General features: G+C 48.7%; 1 protein-coding gene across 1 annotated transcript in view; it reads right to left on the reverse strand.

The window, feature by feature from the left end:
- The window catches only part of Vdr (vitamin D receptor), a 34840-nt gene extending 22883 nt beyond the window's left edge, over nucleotides 1-11957 (reverse strand). Inside the window, exons 1-2 of the mRNA XM_057792028.1 lie at nucleotides 11885-11957; nucleotides 8392-8634 (exon numbers count right to left, since the gene is read on the reverse strand). Of these exons, the coding sequence (XP_057648011.1) occupies nucleotides 8392-8609 (218 nt within the window). The 5' untranslated portion in view covers nucleotides 8610-8634; nucleotides 11885-11957. The remainder of the gene's footprint in view (nucleotides 1-8391; nucleotides 8635-11884) is intronic.
- Between the last annotated feature and the right edge of the window lie 7862 nt (nucleotides 11958-19819).

Genomic DNA, 19819 nt, shown 5'->3' on the forward strand with positions numbered 1-19819 from the left:
TCACAGTTCACATTCACTGGGACATGGGGATTGAGACAATGACAGTCTTCAGACAACCAGACTGACTTGGCACAAGGATGGGGAAAAGACCCCAGAGTAAGACTCCGTAGCCACCACAAACAGTCACAGACGGTTGGTGTGACAACCTCACTTAATAGATGGGGTCGCTGAGGTTAAGAACCGTTCAGTGAGAGATTGATGCTTCAGATCTGAGAGTCGTAGGGGTCCAAGGCTCAGCTTCCAGCTCCTTGGACAGCTCTCAATCCTAGAACTCAAAGTGTTCAATAAACCTGAGCCCTCAACTAAATAGACCCGGACAGTTGGCCTCTGAGCATGGCTCAGTACCGCATGGGTCCAGGATGAAGGGCCATCTGTTGCCTCTGGACTTTGGCTCTGGTACCCTCCACTGATGACACCTCATACCCAAGGGGGCAACAGCAGACCTGGGGCTGTAAGGACAGTAGGAAGTGCCAGGATGTTAGGGGCAGTGTGGCGCTAAGGCTAGGCCATCCTATCTGTCCTGTAAATCCTCAGGAAGAGACGGGGTAGTGGGCCGATGTCCACTTCTGTGGGGACAAAAGCTTTCAACTTTTGCCTTTATACCTCTACTGCAGGGACAGTCTTTTCCTAGGGGACAGAAAATACAAAAGCACTTTGGGAGCCGTCAGGGTTACCCAGGAATGATGAGATCATCATTGCCACAGTGGTCTATTCTAGGCTGTGAGCCATGTGTCCCTTGCGTTATCCTTCCTCTCTTTCCCGTCATGGTTCTTGAGGCTTCACCTGTTACCACAAATGACCACGGCTCTCTAAACCTACTCGAAGACTGGATGTTTCTAATTCAGAGCAAATTCTCATTTCCTTTTTGTTCACAACTAGGTATTTTGTCCCAGATCTTAGTGGGGACGCTTCCTTTTCCACCCACTGTCTTGTCTAGCTTAGGAGTCCTTGCTGTGAATCCACCATCTGTACCTTGGGTACCCAAAACGTCTCCTATGTGTGCCCTTCACTGTGGCACGGCAAAGCCTCAGCCAGTCTCTGGCAGGGCAGAGAGCTTCCCAGACACCAGGTGGAGTAGCCAGAGCCTTTTAGAGGCCTGCCTGTACTCCCTCAGGTTCTAGGGTCTTGCCTATGACCTGTGACTGAAGGACTTAGTTTCTTTCCTGTCACCATGAGGGAATACTGTCAGCAGCACGAAAGTTATGCCAAAGGGTTTATTTCAGCTTGCAGTTCATCAGAATAGGGAGTCACAGCGGTAGGAGCTGAAAGAACAGGTCATACCGCCTCGATCCCTGAGTGTCGACACAGTTTACAAAATGCAAGAAGTGGCCTATAAATGTGTAAGGCTTTTAAATTATAGTTATTATTTTAAAGTATGATACCCAGCTTTTCCTGAGTTTCTCTAAATACGGAACTGGGGGGGATGGTGTCTGGGAAGACAAAATTTGGACTTTATGCTCTAGGAGTGGCAGAAAACTCACTAGCTGGTCACTGGCTGGCTCATTCTCAGAACCAGAACCGATGTGGAGGTGGATGTTTGCTGGACCACAGGCTCTGTTGGCTGGGGGGCCAATTTATTCTCTGTCCTGCCTTCTCAGGGTACCTCCACATGTGACTGTCATCTAGCGTCTGCCCACAAGGAGTCAGGGCAGCCAGCCCACCAACCCTGGCCACGTGCTTTGTCCTGAAGACCCACACCCTCCCCTGCTTTCCTCCCAAAGCTAATTGCCTAGGCGCTAGTTTGGTTTTAAGAAACAAGAGCCTTCCCATTCCACGGGAGCCCAGTGTCTCTCTCTGCTGCTTCTGAGTCTGAACCCTGTCATTCTCTGGCTGGTTGGCAATTATACCCTAGTTCAGGAAGGGGAATGGGGTGGTGCAACTCGGCTAAATAAAGAGGCAGTTTCTAGAAAGCCAAGGGTTATAGAGGACATTGAGCAGTTCTCATGCCAGAGACCAATTCATCAAAACATGGAAAAGACAAGGAGTTCACAAAAGCTTCAAGTGCCAGGGGCTGGGGCCTCAGGCTGGCACGTGGGTGGCTTCTGTCAGCAGCATGGTGTCAAGTGCCTTCTGAGTTTCGTCTGTGACTGAGTCGTGGAGAACTCAGTGTCTGCGCAGGACACAGGGGCTGCATGGAGTCCTAGACAGGGGAGATCCATGGGAGATCCATGGGAGACCTGTGTGAGATCCGTGTGAGATCCATGTAAGATCTGTTTGAGAGCAGTGTGAGATCTGTGTGAGATCCGTGTGAGATCTGTGTGAGATCCATGTGAGATCAGGGACTCATTATCTAGGCTGATTGTTTTGATCACCCCAGAGTATGGTGTGTGTGTGTGCACGTGCATGTGTATGTATGTGCATGTGTGTGTTTGTGTGTGTGTGTGTTTGTGTGTGTGTGTGTGTGTGAGAGAGAGAGAGAGAGAGAAAGAGAGAGAGAGAGAGAGAGAGAGAGAGAGAGAGATTGCATTGTGTACCTTAAATATAGACCAGCTCTCCTTATCAAATAGAGCCCAGTAAACTGGAGCAAAGGTGGCATGTCAATGTCACTGACATGGATGTTCTCAGAACTCTGAGGAAGGTTAACAATGATCAAGACTGCAGTGCTGATTTCTGGAGGACATGGACCCTTAAATGCCTGGGTTGTGGATCTATCCTGTGGGTAGGTCGGGAGTCTGAAAACCAAGCCTGACGTCCATGACAGAGAGTTCATTATGTCAGGACTGCCACACGATCTATGACCCGGAAAGTCAGGGGGCAGTCAGAAAGGGGAATGGGCTCTCACAGATAAAGATACAGAATCACCATGGTAGTGTCATCCACTCACATACACCAACATATGAACACACACATGTGGACACAGACTTTCATACACATACACAGAAGCAAGAAGGAGATAGCGACATTAATTTCTGCCAAGAAGAAATGGGACCTGAAAAAGTGGGTTGAACAGGAGACTTTGTTTGTTTTGTTTATGTATTCTTTTGAACTATTTACTTTTTGGGTTATTTTTGTTATAGTTCTTTGAGGTTTTGTTTTGTTGATTTTTTTGAGCCAGGGTCTCATGTCGCCTTAACCTTGCTTTGTAGCTGAGGTGTGCCTTTAACTCCTGATCTTCCCGCCTCCATCTCCCGAGTGCTGAGGTGACGAGGGTGGGCCACCCCATTCAGAGATCTGGTTTTTTAGAAAATCAGCTTTGTTATAGTTTTAGAAGTATTTATCTAATACAACTATCTAAAACCAAAAATTACGCACAGTCTTTGGCTAGGTTGGTCTATTAGGGTTCAAATATTAACACATATAACCTTGGCCAAGGTAGTCAACCTCCCAGGCCTCAGTTTCTACATCTCAGAAGTGGGAGCAACAGGTGGAGTCATTGTTAGGATTCACTAAAGAAAGGGAAAGAGAACATAAGCAGATGAAGGGAAAGAGAGAAGCTGCTAGGGAGGGACCACCAAAGGAGAGGGAAGGCTGTCAATTTCACCTGTTTCCAGGAGACCCTGATGCCCTGGAAGCTGGCATCAGGCCTCACACCCACTCTCCAAGTGCCCAGCGTAGGGCTAAGCAGACAGCAGAGGCCAAAGTAGAGCCATAGCCATGACAGTCACCACAGAGCAGTTCCAGGGTCGTTGATGTCTGGAAGGTTCCCCCAGGGTCTGTTGGCCCAGCATTCCTTTTCCATCTGATGTTTAGTTCTTTCTACCCTGAGACCCCCCCTTTCCCCCCAGAGACCCCACTAACACATATTCACACACATCCAAGAACACAGTAAAGACAGAGAGGAAACGGTTCTCTGTCTTCAGAAGTGAGGCATTACAAGGGAGTAACAAGAGCTTTATCACCAAGAGTAGCCCAGGCCAGCATTTCTCGTTTATCTCCAATACCCTTAGTACTTTTGAGGAATACATACTATCTTTATTCTACAAGCGGTTCCAGAAAGCACAGTGAAGTCCAATAGCTTACTGCCCTGTAGTGAATAAGTATGGCAGGGTAATATAATTAAGATCTACTGGATTCCAACAATCTACAGTTCTTACACTCAAAGCTCTTTATCATGAATCATTTCAAAATAAAGCAGCAAAGACAGGCCTTCCCAGCACCCAGGAATAGAAGCAGAAGCCATCTGAAGGTCTCCTCTGGGGTGAAAAAGGTTGGCCGTCCCTAGCTGGATGTGTTGGAAGTATGGAGTAACACCTGGTCACACAATCCTTCTGAGAGTGAATTCATGCAGATAGCTCAGATCAGAGCACCAATTCTTAAAGACATACAAACCGTGACCAAAAGGAAATGGAAGCATCTTTTTATATCTTCGCAGCTGTCTTTCTTGACAGTCCTACTGCCCTTCCCTTCTATGTTCTGCCCTCCTCTCTCTAGCACACGACTCTTGTGCCATCTATCAACAACCACACTGACGTTCTTCCTTCCACACCCTATGGCATGGGTAGGGACAGCTGCCCTGGACAAAGCTTTCTTCAGCAGCACTGACTATTGAATAAGCCATCTACTTATGTCCATAGAAGACCCATGAGTTCTTTCCACTCATACTTTCTATTCTTTGGCTTCCTTTAAGTACGTGGTGTTTGGATCAGCTGGACATTTCCCCATTTCTCTGCTTCCTTCACAGCGAATTCTTAGAACCATAAACGTCAGACGAGCGAACTTCCTGAAAGCAGAATGTTTCTCTTGTTCCTGGACTCTCACTAGTCTGCTTTTAACCCCTGTATGCTGGAAGACCCATAATTAACAAGGCCACTGAGGACATTAGGGCTAGCAAGTGAAAACACAGTTCTCCATGTTGTTATTGGTTTTTTTTTTTTTTTTTTTTTTTTTTCTGTCTTGGAACTGACAGCACCTGGCTTTACAGTGTGTTTATTTGATTACAGAATCAGGGTTCAATCTAGGGCCTCAGACAAGACATGCAAGCACTCTACCACTGAGCTACACCCTCCACTCCACAAGACTTTAGTTAACAGGTATTAATATGGTAGAAGGCAAAAAAAAAAAAAAAAAGATAAACAATGAACTGTTTCTCAATCTAGTTTCCAGGACCACTGTTAGATTTCCTTATCAACCTTAATCTCTTCGTCAGTGGGCCCCTGGGTCATTCTTCTCTGTCTTTACACCTTTCTTTTTAGATCAGACCTTAGACAGAACCATTCATGATTAAAAAAAAAATCCATCCACATCCATCCATAGTTCATCCATGTTATGTATGTCCTATAAAGTATCTATACGTTTTCTCCTTCTGGCCCTTCTTACTAGGGCTCTGCTTGTTGATACATAATCAAGCGGATTTGGATATTCACAAACTTAGTTTTGCAGGTCTTTAATCTACACCGTATATCATCTTTGGTGTTCATGTGCTCCAGAAGGGCAGGAAGCACATAGAACATGGAACAGACTACAGGAGGACCTAGCCAGCACTGGACTCTAACTCCTGACTACAGAGCAACTAAACCATTTCAAACTTCAAAATCACCCTTGGACTTGAGTCTTGGCACTCGGGCTCCTCAAAACTACTGTCTCTGCAGTTAGAAGCCAAACCACTAATGGCTGAAGAGGGCAGCCAGTTCCTGGGCTTAGGGGGCATCCTGTGAGCCAAGACCAGGGCAAAGGTCTTCCCTGTAACCGCCATGCTGGGGCAGGAGAAGCTTCTGAAGAGCTGCAACTTGGTCACATCATCTCTTTAGACCTAGAGAGACGGTGTCTGAGGAGGGGCAGTACTAGTCGCTGCTTAGCGTGTGAACAGATGTGTGATTATAGACTGCTCAAGCAGCCTCTGAACTGGATTGTACTGGAAAAATCCCAAAGGAAATTTAGGTGAGTCAAAGAAAGCAAAGAAGGTGGCGGGAGACCAAGGGGAGGAGAAAGGATGTAGATGCAGACAATTCTTGGTACTGCAGGACACGTGATTTTTCTCTGACGTCACCGTGAACACTGGAGTCCTGAATGCTATATTGTCTTCCGGGGGGATTCCAGGGTCAGGTTCCTGTGAACCTTGGATTGCAGCATTTTTCATCACTTTGACTCATATATGCTTGTTCTTTAAAGTCTTCTTGTTTAAAATATAGTGTTAGTGCATTAGCATTGAGCCACCAACAGCCGCATTGAGCCACCAACAACTGGCACTGAGCCACCAACAACCGGCACTGAGCCACCAACAACCGGCATTGCTCATAGAGGGAACCACGCTATCGCACACATTTAGCCTCTACAGAAGGCACACCACGGCTTCTTGAATTTAACAGCACACAACAACACTTCAGTACTAAACTTAAGAACCATTTTAAGTAACAAAACCACTGATAACAACAACAGACAACCTAGAAGAAAGTCAGCAGACTGCTAAAGGAACACTGCCCACCACGGCTGGAGGTGCAGCTTAGCGGTAGAGCGCTTGCCTAGCATGCCCTCCAAGACGAAGGTTCAGCAACACAGAGGGGGCAGCAAAGATACAGAGACATTGTTTAGAATGACAGCTGGAAGCAGAGGCAGCGTGGGGTCCCTGCTCAGCCTTTTCTCAGCGTGTGTATCAGGATGACTCGGCTTGGCACAGCTTCGCATTGTCAACAGACGACAACCAAGGTGTGGCGAGGATTCATTCTGGTAAACTTTAGCAGCTAGGGACAACTTCAAATACGGGACTTACACACAATGCGCTTCAACTGTATGAATATTAATTCATTTACAGATCAAGCGTAAGCCAAGGAAAACCACAGTTGGTCTCTCTGGGAGCATCGACCGCAAACACATCAGAGTTCGGGTTCTGTGAGTGAGAAACCGAACATCACTATCTCATGATCAATCAAGCAGCCATCTAAGGGCCCATTTTGCACAGCTGGGTCCCAGAGGGAAAGACAGATAGGAAAGACAAGGTGATTTGCGGTATGGGTTCCATCACTGAACCAAACAGTTTCGAGAGCTGATGGAACATTGTGGTTACAGATAGTGACATATGACCTTTAGTGAGAATATCAACTTTAGCATCTCCTGGCTTTACGTTCATTCAAATTTGGTGAGTGGGTGAGCAAAAGAAAACATACCAGGAGGGGTACTGGGAGATGGCTAACAGAAATTTCTGCTAGGGCAGAATTCCACCAAGGGCATCAGCTTTGGCCTGTGTGGCCAAAAAGACTCTCTTTATCTCTCTGAATATGACTGCCTCACCTGCCCTGGCAGAAGAGTCCAGGTGGCACTTGGCACAAAGGATTTGAGATCTGGAAGGCCCGTTCTCTGGCAGTATGGACCTCATGTAGCCATGGGGACTGATCGATGGGACTACAAGACGATAGCCAGGGACATTGTTGGTCTGGTTCATTAGGGAGCAGTTTGGTAATACACCAAGAGGGCAGCCTGTGCCAGGCCAAATAGGCAATTAGCACCAACAGAAACCCTAATGTCCAGAGATCAAAATTGCTCCAGGCCATGACAGTGGCCTGTGGCTCCTGAGTAAAGGGTCAGTGAGCCAGAAGCCTCTGGGATTGAGAAATGTCCCACACTGTGGATCTGCCTACAGGTTCATTTATTCTCTAGGCCAGGTGAGCTTGCCACTTCCCACCGCTTCGGACTGCCAAGCTGACCGTATCGCCTGGTTCTGAACTTGATTTGCGGTTGTATTTCTGTTCTTCCATCTACCACCTGCAGCCACTAGTCCTTTTCCAAATAGTTTCCTCCAGGCTACTCTCTTTCCAATATATGCCGAATGCTTATTTTTCAACTTCCTGCTTCCCAGATCCTCTTTTCTCATCTACCCCTTTCTAATCCTTCATCTCTGACTTGGATAAGATCATCCTTTGGACCCTCTCAGTGGTTCCCCTGCTGTCTGTGCCTGCAATCTTAGACTCACTGAAGAGAACTGGAGGAGACACTGGCCCTGAGTGACCTAACAGGATTGGTGCAACCCCCTGACAATGACTGGCCGGCTCCTGCTGATTCACCCGGGGTAAGCAGGCTATGGGTGAAGAACCAAGCACAGGATCAGGTTTGGTAACCCACTGAGGTGTTCAATCTCGTTTGTTCCATGTAAGCTTTTAGATCGGATGAAGAGGCAAGAAGAAAGACATGCTTTCCCAAAGATATGCCTAACTTTTAAATGAGGAAGCTGCAGTCCCTAGCGAGGAGGAGGTTCACTCTCAAGGGCAGACATGGCACTCAGTTCAGCAGGTCAAGAGCTAGTGAAAAGAAAAGTCCACCTCAGGAAAGCAGTTTCTGAGGGTTAGAGGACACAGGTGGATTTGAGAGGGTGCAGGGAGATAAAAAAAAAAAAAAACCCTCACCAAGCCCCTATTGCTTGCAGGAATTGGGAGAGCTGCAACGTTCCACAGAAAGCGTAGGGGTCCTCTTGAGGGAAAGGCTTGCTTCTCTCTTTCCCATCCCTCTGGAGAGGAGACTCACCTGAAGAAGCCTTTGCAGCCTTCACAGGTCATGGCATTGAAGTGGAAGCCCGTGGCTCGGTCTCCGCACACTCCACAGATCCGAGGCACATTCCGGTCAAAGTCACCTGGGTCAGGCAGGGAAGTGCTGGCTGCCATTGCCTCCATCCCTGTAGGAACAGCAGGCAGGTCACAGCCAGGGTGAAAGTCAGTGCCAGATAGGGCTGGCACCTGTAGCATAGCCACCGGCCTAGGAGAGCCCTTCCTGGAGACAGAACATAGAGGAAATTCCTTAGAGCCCTTGCTACATGACTGTCTTCACCAAAACAACACGAACAAGGCTCAGGATCACACTACATTCAGATGCTACACCTTCCAGCTCCATTGCAGGAGGCAGTGGGCCTCTCTGTATCCCACTTCCTCATCAGAAGAGATGGTCTACTTTTGGGGGTGATCTGAACAAATGTGGGCACACCCCCCGGCACAGGCTCCAGCCTAGCTGACTTAAACAGGTCAGTGCTACTGTCCAAGAAGAAAATGGGAGGGGGGGGGGCGCACAATGGCATGTAAACCCATGCTCTTCCTACTCTAGAGTCTGGCCCTTGCAGCTATGTCTTCAGCGGTACCATTTCTATTTCTGTCCCTGACACACTTTGTGTGATTTTGGATGTTCTTCTGAGTAAAGTGAGTCATAGGCAATCAGCTGATTTTGATTTTGGAGATGGTTTCATAAGTAGGCATTATCATCTGGCCATGGACTTCACACCTGAGGAAAAGGGAGAGACGGGGAACAAAGTGTGGTGGCACTGGTACGCCCTTCTCCAGAAATGGCTGACCTTTCTCTTCCATGAGGTAAATTCGGCCATGGGCTTTGCTTGCTGCCTCTAACTTGTCAGGCCCAGAGTTTACTCCGGGACACCTCAGATCTCCCTAAAATGTTTTTGGACTCAATCTCCTCGTTCTTGTGTACCCTGCCAGAGCCTTTGCAAGTCTGAGTGGCCTCTGTGACCCAAGAAGTGGGTCACCTGGGTCAGGAGGAAAACATCAGAGAGACAGAGATGAGGGGTGTGCACCTGCTTCTGCCTCAGACTCAGGTACAGCGGGTGAGAAAGCTAAGTCTGGGCACATGGAACCTCAAAGCCCATTAATCAATTGTGGGGTGTGGGTTTCCAGACAGTTTCTCTGAGTAGCCTTGTCTACCCTGGAACTTGGTCCAGGCTGGCCTTGAACTCAGATTCATCTGCCTCTGCCTCTCAAGGACTGGGGTTAAAGGTGTGCACCACCACCACCAGGAGCTTTAGTTGGGTTTTACTGTCTCCCCACACCAGCCCCTCCAACGCTAACCTTCACAGTGTGGATGTGAAACCGCTCACAGGGAAGCCTAGGGAAGCCCCAGCCTTGAGGAACTCTCACAGCCACTACTGGCTAATGGATGGCACAAACACTTTATCTTTTTAAATATCTCATAAAGAGCTTCATGACAGAGGAAGAATGGGGAGCAGGTAAGCAAGGACATGACATTGTCAGCACCCAAGGACAAGGGTGTGGCCACGACACAGATGGCTTCTCTTTGGCTCTCTGTTCCAGGGAACTTTAATATAATAATAGTGGCATAACTGGTCTTCTTCCATTTGCAGGTAGTTTTAGACTTGTGAATTATGACACACACATACATAAATATAACATAATACACAATTTGATTTAAAAAACTTCTGAAGAGACAAAGCTGTAGGGGACAGGAATGCACAGCATTCTGTAGGAGCACTGCTGTTTCTTTGAGTGGCAGATATATGTCTCATTTCTATGAAAATATAATGTTTTATGCGCACACACACACATACACACACATATATATATATAAGTTTTTTAAAGGATTTTTGCTCATTTTTTTGTTTTGTTTTTTATGTTTTTGTACTGGTTTTTGTTATTTTGTTTTTGCTTTCTTTTCAAGACAGGGTTTCTCTGTGTTGCTTTGACTATCCTGGAACTCACTCTGTAGAACAAGGTGGCCTCAAACTCATAGAAATCCATATGCTTCTGTCTCCCGGGTGCTGGGATTAAAGGTGTGTACCACTACCTCCTGGCCCTTTTTCCAAGTTTTTTAAATTACATTTACTTATTTATTTTGTATGTCTTTGCGTGGAGGTTATGTTTTGCTCACGTGTGCCATGATATTACTTGTGGAGGCCAGTAGACAACTTGGGGGGTTGTCCTCTCTTCCCCCATGTGGGTTCCAGATACTGTATCTGATCATCAGGCTTGGCAGCTAGTGTCTTTGAGTGCTAAGCCATCCCAACAGCTCCCAAAATACTTTTTAATCTCAAAACAATCAAAAATAAAGGGAAAGGAGCCCATGTCTGGCAACACTATCCTACACAGATGTGTCCAACCTATTTCCCACGCACCACATGTAGCCAAAGATAGTTATAAATGTAGCTTAACACAAAAGTGTAAACTTACTTAAAATACAAAGTGTGGGTGTGGATGTCTAATTTTTTTATTTTTGTTTGTTTTGTTTTGATTTTTTTTTGGTTTGTTTCTTAATTGAGTGGCTCTCAATCATGAACTTTGCAGCTGGTAATGTCATGTTGCAATGTCAAAAGGCTGAACACGCCTGTGGGATGGATCCTAAGTCCAAGGTGACTCCTACAAGTTTCTAGAACATAGCCCGCATCCAAGATGTGGGCATGAATCCCAGGGCCCAGTATCATGACCGGGTATTAGGAGAAGATGTTTAGGATGCATCTGGCTTCACCACAGGTCCTCAGAGACGCTGCTGCTCTGAGTCATCATCAGGTTGCTACAGAGCTGGGGTTAGTCAGGCTCCCAGTGTCTTGTGGGTCTGCTGGGAAAAGAGAATTCTACTGGGAGATGGGGAAGAATACTAGTCAGTTCAGTCCAGCAAGATGAGCCCAGCATCACATGACCTCACTGAAGAGGCTGTGATGCAAGTCAGTTGGAGCCGTGGAGCCACAGCACGAAATAGTGCAGGTGAGACACTGCCTTCAGTCAGGGGTCTCCTGGCATGGGGTTGGGGGCCATTGCACCAGGCTGGACAGGAAGGCTAGATCTGGCTGCAAGAGACGCAGAGCGAATAGGATCCTCGCAGGACAGCAGAGAGCATGCCCAGCTCCACTTGGGGTTTTTAGGTGCCACTAAAAAGTCAGCCCTTCAGCAGGATCCAGATGGAGAGAGGAGGCTCAAGACTCAAGGGCCTGGAAGCAAATGTTCCAGGAGGCACTGACAGAGAACAAGGGGGCAGAAGGAAGAAAGAGAAGGCAGGACACTCGTCTGGGGAAGAGCAAGCTCGCCGGAGTACCCCACTGACCAGCTCTAACTCCCACCCTACCCCACGCACCAGAGTCTCAGTCACAGATTTTGCAGTTGTGAGCCTCACGTGTGCAAAGGCAGGGCAGCATTCCTGCCTTTCCTCTGCTGCTTTGCAATGGCCCCTGCTTGCTCCTCAAACACAGAGAGCAGGCTAAGGAGCTTGTGGCTTCTGAGGACACACCCACCTGAAGGAGCAGGGGTGAGCAGGGTCCAAGGATGCTCTCCTGGGAAGTCTTGCAGGTATGTCTGACCAGCAGAACTCTGAAGTGAACAAGGAGAGACATTTTATCTAGAGAGTCTTTGATCTCCCAGCCAGTCCTTTAGGGAGCCCAATATGTCATATAAGACTTGCCAGGGGAATTAGGTCCTGAGACAAAACCAGGAAAAAAGTGACTTTGGGGGCATGAGGGCTGTTGCTGGCTCGGAGGAAGAGGGAACCGGCAGCAGTCAGAATGGCTGTCCCTCAAGGCAGAGGGCCAGTATCCACAACACTGAGAAGTGAAGATCGCAGCTAGAACAGGGTAGGTGCATACAGCTTCCTCTTACAAGGCCCCTCTTGCTTGTGTCCCTCTGTCTGAGGGAGCCCTGGTACTCTGCTGACCTCCCTCCAGATTTGGAGCATACTCTGGGATGTGGAACACAAGGCAGCGAAGAATGTGGCTCAGAGCTGGAGGGGACCTCAGCCTGAGGCCCTGGCCTCTCGGGTGCCTTCACGGGCAGGCGTCTGTGATCTGTCTATGCGGAGTGAGAGTAGGGATAAGGTGCTGTGGGGGTTAAATACAGCAACACACAGCTCTCAAACCGGATGTTTCCTGCCACTTTTAGCTCTTTTCCAGACATGCAAAGCCTGCGTAGTAGGTTTGACCCAGGGGCTAGACTCTGGGTTTTAGTGGTATGACTGGTTACCAAGGTGGGGCTGGCAAAATTTCACTCTTCCTACAACTGTCCACACGACAGATAGGCAGATAGACAGACAGACACACACACATGCACATGCATGTGTCCTCCCTGATACCAATAGGAGGTAAATGTGGACATATATAGATGTGAGAGTACGGGAACCTGAAAAAAGCCAATAAGGCAAACCCCAAGGGGAGAGGGTCCAGTCACCCCGCCATTATTGATGCTCTCCAGAGATCTCTGTTCCATCGTGGCCTGACTAGGTAGGAAAGGAAACCACTAAGGAGCCTCTAAGACCTGAGCCCGACACTAGAGTTGCCAACCCCCAAGCCCTTTGCTACCCTTGGGTACCACCAGGTCCTAGGAATAACAGGGAAAGGCGGTGAATGTGGAGCTAGGCTCGCCCACTGCAGGCTGTGAGTGGTGGGAGCCAGGCCGCTTGGCCCCAGGCAGGCGCTCCCTCTGTTCCCATGGCTCATGGTCTGCTGACCACACTGCCCAGCAATATATGGATTTGCTAGGCTTCCTCCCTGCTTCTTAGGAAGGCTGGGATGAGAACGCAGGTAAGAAGGGGCCATTGCTTTCCTGTCTTCAACTCAGAGGTCATCCAGGTAGCCCATCGCCCTTGAAAAGTCTGGAGACTATCTAACATTTCCTAGGCTAAGTGATACACACTTAATTTCATTTAACCCTCACAGTGGTCTGGGAGGCAGGGAGCACCCCCAATTTACAGATACCAAAACCAAAGTTCGGAGCTTCCTGAGTGACTTGCCAGGCCGTGGGTGGTACCCAAGCGAGGGCAAATGAGGGCAAGCTGCTTCCGGTGCCCAGGTTGCCTTCTGCAGACTCCTCCCACCCCCAGGGACGTCATCAGAGCAGACACCTATCGCTCTGTACTGGGCTGCGCTCCAGGACCCTCATAGTGCTCACTCATTTCAGTCTCGCCACACCCTTAGTCAGGCATTGTCGTTATTCCCTCTTACGGATGGGAAAACCGAGGGACGCTGATTGTGTTTGGAGCTTAAGCGGAGTCTCCATTCAGCCTGCCACACTCCCTGGGGGAAATCTCTCCAACCATAAGCGTGTCTACTAAGCCAGAAGGTGATGCAGAAAACAAACAAACTAACTAACTAAAAAACAAAACCCAGGGTCATAAAGGGATGATGCTGATGCCAAAGCCCTCATCCGGGCAACTCTGTCCAACACATAGACCTTTGTCACCCGTTCAACCACAGGATGGTCCTTTCCGGAGAAATTAGGCTCGAGTCAGCTGCCATGTCCAAATGCAAGTTGGTAGTAAACTGGGTCAAAGACATGGGCTTAAAATGGGGAGCAGTGGAAAAACTACTTCATGTCTCCATACACCCACCAGCAATTGTGTTCTGAGTACAGAGAATGTCCTACCGCTTCTGCTGGGGCTGTCCCCAGAGCAGCCTACTCCTGACCCTGACCTAGCCCTGACCTTGTCTTAGCAAGAAATGAGATCACGCAGTTCCTGCCCGACACCCATGTCACAATCATTACTCCCTTCCACCCCCACTTGCCCAGTTCCCATATTCCAGCAGCAAAGACCCTGAGCTCAGACTAAGTCCAGGACACAGCACACACCCCTAGGTGCAATAGGTGTCTACTCTGATGACGTCACTGGAGGTGGGAGGAGTCTCAGAACCCCTAGATCCTCCTAGGGTTCTGAGAGCGACTGAGCTGAGAGGGTGCAGTTGGACGGCCTGGAACTGGGAAGAGACTGGCCACGGATGTCTTCCCCAATTCTGAGAAAGTCTTGTCCTGATGATGATGTCACTAAAATTGACTCCTGATCTCTTAGATAAGCCCCGACATACGTGCCTTAGATGACACATAGGAAGAACATAATGCCCTGTGAACTATAACTCCCAAACACCCCCAAATGTTGGATGAGTACTCAGGAGAGGTGTCTTCAGCCCACTGTGTGGGAACCACAGGGATCAAACTTGGCTTTTTAGTGATTGACACTGGCTGAAAACCCCTGCTCTTTTCTAGAAGAAAATGGGAAACCAAAGCATTCCCCACGGGGGAGAGAATTCTTCCTAACACACACCCACAGAGAACCTCACATCGGGCTCCTCTGGGGTAAGTAGGCCTATGTGACTGCCAAAGCTCTGCATGCCGACTTGTGTGCACATGCCCACTTCTTGCTGTTTCTTTTATGTTTACCATCTTCCCGTGCCCAGGATGAGCTCTGCATGACCCTTCTGACTTTTCCCTTGTCGTCTTGTGTCAGTTGGGCTGGCCACAGCGACACACGTCCTTCCATCAGCACCGTTCCTGCTCTACACCCACTTTCTTTGTCCAGAGCAGCCTCGGCGGCAGCATTATCTCCCAGAAGAAGCTGGGGCGGGAGGGGGCGGTGTGCAGGGTGAGCATGAGAGAGGGGACAAGGTGAGCTGCATAAGCAGATTGCATCTAAATTTCCCCTGGCCTCACTGTCCGCCGTGTGGAGCTCAGTGTTGAAAGGTGACCTATCACAACCTGACCCAACTGCCTTCGTTCCTGTCTAGAATATTCTGATCAGTTTTCCTGATAGAGAGCCATTGCTCATGGCAATCCACTCTCTTTGGATGAATCCCTGCTTGGAAAGTTCATTACGCAAAGAAGCCATGTACATTCCTATTGATTGCCGTACTGGGAGCCATGTAGCTTCCGATTCCTTTCAGAGGAGCCCAGTACGCCATTCCCTCGGGGTCTTTTGAGGGGAGGGTTTGGAGAGGTTGCCACATGGGGTCATTGTGCAATTTAAAGAGATTTTTCTGCCACCAGTCAGCAAATTGTCATAAAATAAAAAGACCTACAGTGTTATGGTGTGAATGGGGCAGGAGGGGTGGAGAAAGGAAGGAAACTTGAGGTGCATTTAATTTTGAATTGATCCCAGGTACGCTCATGATTTCTACAAGGGCCTTCCCAAGGGAGGAAAGGACTGGTGGAAGCCTGCTGTGGCTGCCTGTGCTCCAGCCAGGACTGTCTGCTGCCCCTGTGCACGGCACTACAGCTCTGTGCACAGTTATTATGCCTACCAAACATATTTAGCCACTCGCTGAATAATAATAATCTCTGTGACTGATGACCCTGGCAGTTGACAGGAAGGGGTTTACGCTTTGGGGTGGTTCTTAATCAGCCATTTGGTAAATACACATCTCTGAGAACCTGTAAAAGTCATAGACTGGTACCCCATAGCATCAGGGGTAGAGAGTCATGCCATAGAAACTGGGCTCAAATTTTCATTTTTTTTTTCAAGAATCTCTTGGATGACAGTCCTATCATCTTTGGGTGTACAAGCAGTGTCTTAATGTTGGGCAAAATTCAGAGTTAGGAGCCCCAGGCAATGGGAAGCACACGTGGCTGGCTCGGATGGGTCCCCATTTCTTATCAGCAACAATAATTCCTGCAAGCTGCTTTTTTTCCAGTGGAAACGCTAGCCTCAGCTTTGTCAACAAGATTTCTGGGCTGATTACTGCTCTCCAGGTAACAGGCAGTAGGCCCCATCATTGCTGGAAAGCGTGGGCTGCCATGGTGGCTGGCGCAGCACACAGGGAACCAGCCCTGTCATAAGACACAAAGCCAATCTCTCCGGTTCAACAGCCGAGGAAACCGAGACCCTCGGGAAAGTAACTTATCTGAGGCTACCTAGCAAGAAAGTGTGCTTCCTTTCTACCACCCTTGCCAAGTCCTCAGAAATCTCACTGCCAGCCTGAGCATCCAGAGGAGACTGTGCAGTAGTGAGAAACGAGTTCATCTTTGAAGGTGGTTGTGGGGTGGCTACTGTAAAAACCCTGATAGGATGCTGTGATCATTGAAAGTCAATCCCTCTTCTACAGCAAATACAGAGGAACAGAAGGGTGGATGAGGTCTACTCTCTTGCTACATGTTCCGTTCTTGGATTCAGCCTTCATAGCCAACAAGCAGAGAGTCGATGTGACCAGAAAACATTTAGATGGATGTGGGGTACATCTGGTCTGATCTTTTGATACTCTAGCTGGGCCATCTTAGGATATTAGGATGGGGCATTGCTTAGGGGTGTCAGGTATATATAAAAGTTGGGAGGACAAGGATTATTTGCCCAGTGACTTGGAGACCAAGAAATAAAAATTGGGGTAACCCCAAAAATATAGGGAAATTGAGACTTCTGTGAGGATCCAACCCCAATATTGCTGATAGCTAAATGGAGCTTTGTTTTTTGAAAAGTCCCAGTAGACACAATGTGTTTCTTCTTGTAAGATACCCCCAAGTGCAGCTTCTGGTGCCCTCCACACCTCTCTCTGGGTGGAATCATCTGGTGCTGGGGCACTTGGGGATGTTCTGGAGGCTGGTTCACTGGAGCTCAGAGAATGCTCGGAGGCCCACCTCTCCCTGCCCTAGCTGACCCTGATCAGGTTTCTTTTCCTTCTTTTCCTCCTGAGACCGGTGGTCATCTCAGTCACTCAGATCCTACTTGCATCAGGGGACAGGTCAACACTCCATGTCCTGTGAGCTCTAAGACATTGGTGGTCGTGGTGGTCCTTGGCATCAGATCTCTTGTTTGCATCTGGCCTCTAAAGCCAGCTGGATGGCCACCCAATCACTGTCACTGGATCTGCATCCACAAATAGTGACATGGATTGAACGTTGGGGCTGCTGTGATGAGCAAAAGAGACCCCTAAGAAGCCATCATTACAGAACTGTGTGTGTTAGATCAGCCAGAAGAGTGAGAAGAACTGCAGGTTCTAGGCTGGGGAGGGCAGGAAGTCTGTGTTCCATCTTAAACTCTCCATGCCAGATATCGTTCAGGGTGTCATGCATCTGCAGGACTGAGAAAATAACTAGCTAGTCTATCCATTCACACGGCTTGCAAAACACTGGCTGCTCTGAGTGGAAGAAAATGAATCATCCTACTCTCTCCATGTAAGCGGAGAAACTGGCCTACACATCTAGACTCCCTCCATAAGGAAGATAAAGCCTGTGGCTTTCCAGTTTTCACTACTTACTAACCCTTGATCTATCATTTAGCATGTGTCCCCTTTTGTGCCTTTGCCCTAACCACAGAGGGTCTGAAATCACTGCAATCTCCCCACTGCCCCCTCTCTATTATTAGGACAGCCCACTATCGTGTATAGGAACACAGGAAAAGTCTGGGGTTGGAGCTGGGAGGTGGCAATGAGAGACACCCTGAGACCCTGGCTGCCTCTGCTCCTGGGACATCCTATAACAAGACCTGATCCAGGCTGTGGTGGAACTGGCTTTTCCGTTCATTCTGGGGATCAGTGAAGGGCTCTGGGCTTCTCTGAGATAAGCAGGTTTGGCAAGGTCCAGTTCTATGAGTAACCAATTCACCGTAAGGTGTCCTCTGTATCTTCTGGGTCCTTAGTGAGGAGAGATGGCCCCGTGTGTTCATGGAGCTCCTAAAGGCCTAGGCCAACTGGGGGAATCTCAGTCTTAGAGGGTACCAACAGTTACCCCAGTGGGAGGATCTCAGTCTTAGAGGGTACCAACAGTTACCCCAGTGGGAGAGTCTCAGTCTTAGAGGGTACCAACAGTTACCCCAGTGGGAGAATCTCAGTCTTAGAGGGTACCAATAATTACCCCAAGTGGGAGGATCTCAGTCTTAGAGGATACAAGCAGTCACCTCAAATGGAAGAGTCTCAGTCTTAGAGGGTACCAACAGTCACCCCAAGTGGGGCAGTCTCAGTCTTAGAAGGTAACAACAGACACCCCAAGTGGGAGAATCTCAGTCTTAGAGGGTACCACAGTCACCCCAAGCAACACTGGCTGCTCCCCAGCTTTTGATTAGCGTGATCTCTCCCTAGAAACCTTCCCTATACCTTTGATTTGCTCAGGCATTTGTTATCCCTCTGTGCAGATCCCTCTGGGGGACCCATTATAGGGCAAGGGAGCAAAAGCATTTCCTCTCGGTCTCACAGTGGTGGGCATTGGTGTTGGTGTCTGTTACCTAATGTTTGTACCGAGGACTGAATCTCCATCCTTGAGCATGCGAGGCAAGCACTCTACCACTGAGCCATCTCCCCAGCTGCTACCTGAGCTTCGGTGGTGACCTCTGCCTTGCCCTAAGCACCGACTCCAAGACAAAGCTGGAACTAGAAGCTGGAGGCATATGCTGAGCGAGATGTAGCTTTGGCCTTTTTGAAGTTTACAGTACACAGGAGATGACAAACAGGATCCCTTGATTCCGTGTGACACGTGTTAGGATGCAGGCAAGCACAAGAAAGGACAAAAACATGTAGGGGAGCTCCTGTTTGCATCCCCATGGGATGTGGTATAGACCCTGAGTCATAGGGGAATTCTCATAGAGCCGTTAGTCACTGGGCTACAAGAGTGAGGCAAAGGAGAGAGGGTTCTAGAACATTTCAGCCCAGTTTAAGTGACCAACACACACACACACACCCCAAAGCTTTCACGGGAGAAGATGGAAGAACAAATGATTTAACCAGGGCGGAAGGAAGCTGATGAACAAGGCAGCTCTCACATCACCGGTCAATCCTCCTCCTATTCATCAAGTTTCCTAGGGCGGTGAGATATGGTTGCTGGGCACAGGAAGAGCAGATACCACCCAGTTTCCAGATCTCCAAATCTGCCTTTGCCAGGCCACTCAGCCTACCCTGGCCCTCCTGGCCAACAAGTCACTTCCTCGTTGCCAGGAGTCACTTTAAGGAAGGGGACTGGGTGCAAAAATATGGTGCTCACAAACATCTTACATCGTGGATGGGGTGGTGAGCACTGTCTTTGAAGAGGCATATACCAAAACACACTGAGGCCAGATGTCCACATTCACTAGTGCCCCTATGCAAGCCTCACCTAACCTGAAATCTCTAATGGACAGTAATGCTTGAATTCAGTGTATCAGGTCAAATACTGTTGGAGGGTTCTTCCCCAGGACCACAGAGGCATAGGAAAGGTCAGCCTATCCAAGCTACTGCCCACATTGCCCAGCTCCTGCCCACTGGCGATCATTCTCCTCTTTAGGTACCCCGGACAGAGGGAAATGGAGCAGATTTAAATCCTAGCACAGCTTTTGATAAATGCCGCCTCAGGACAAAGGAGTTAATCTGTGGGTCTCTAGAGGGATGGATTCTCTTTCCTGGTAGACAGCAGCTGTGGCCCACAAGCAGGGACCTAAACAGAAGGTGGCCCATGACCATCTTCCTCCCGGATTCCTAGACCCCCCCGTACTACACAGAACTCCTCTTTGTCTT

Source organism: Chionomys nivalis, chromosome 17 (genome assembly GCF_950005125.1).
Source record: "Chionomys nivalis chromosome 17, mChiNiv1.1, whole genome shotgun sequence".
Classification (NCBI taxonomy): domain Eukaryota; kingdom Metazoa; phylum Chordata; class Mammalia; order Rodentia; family Cricetidae; genus Chionomys; species Chionomys nivalis.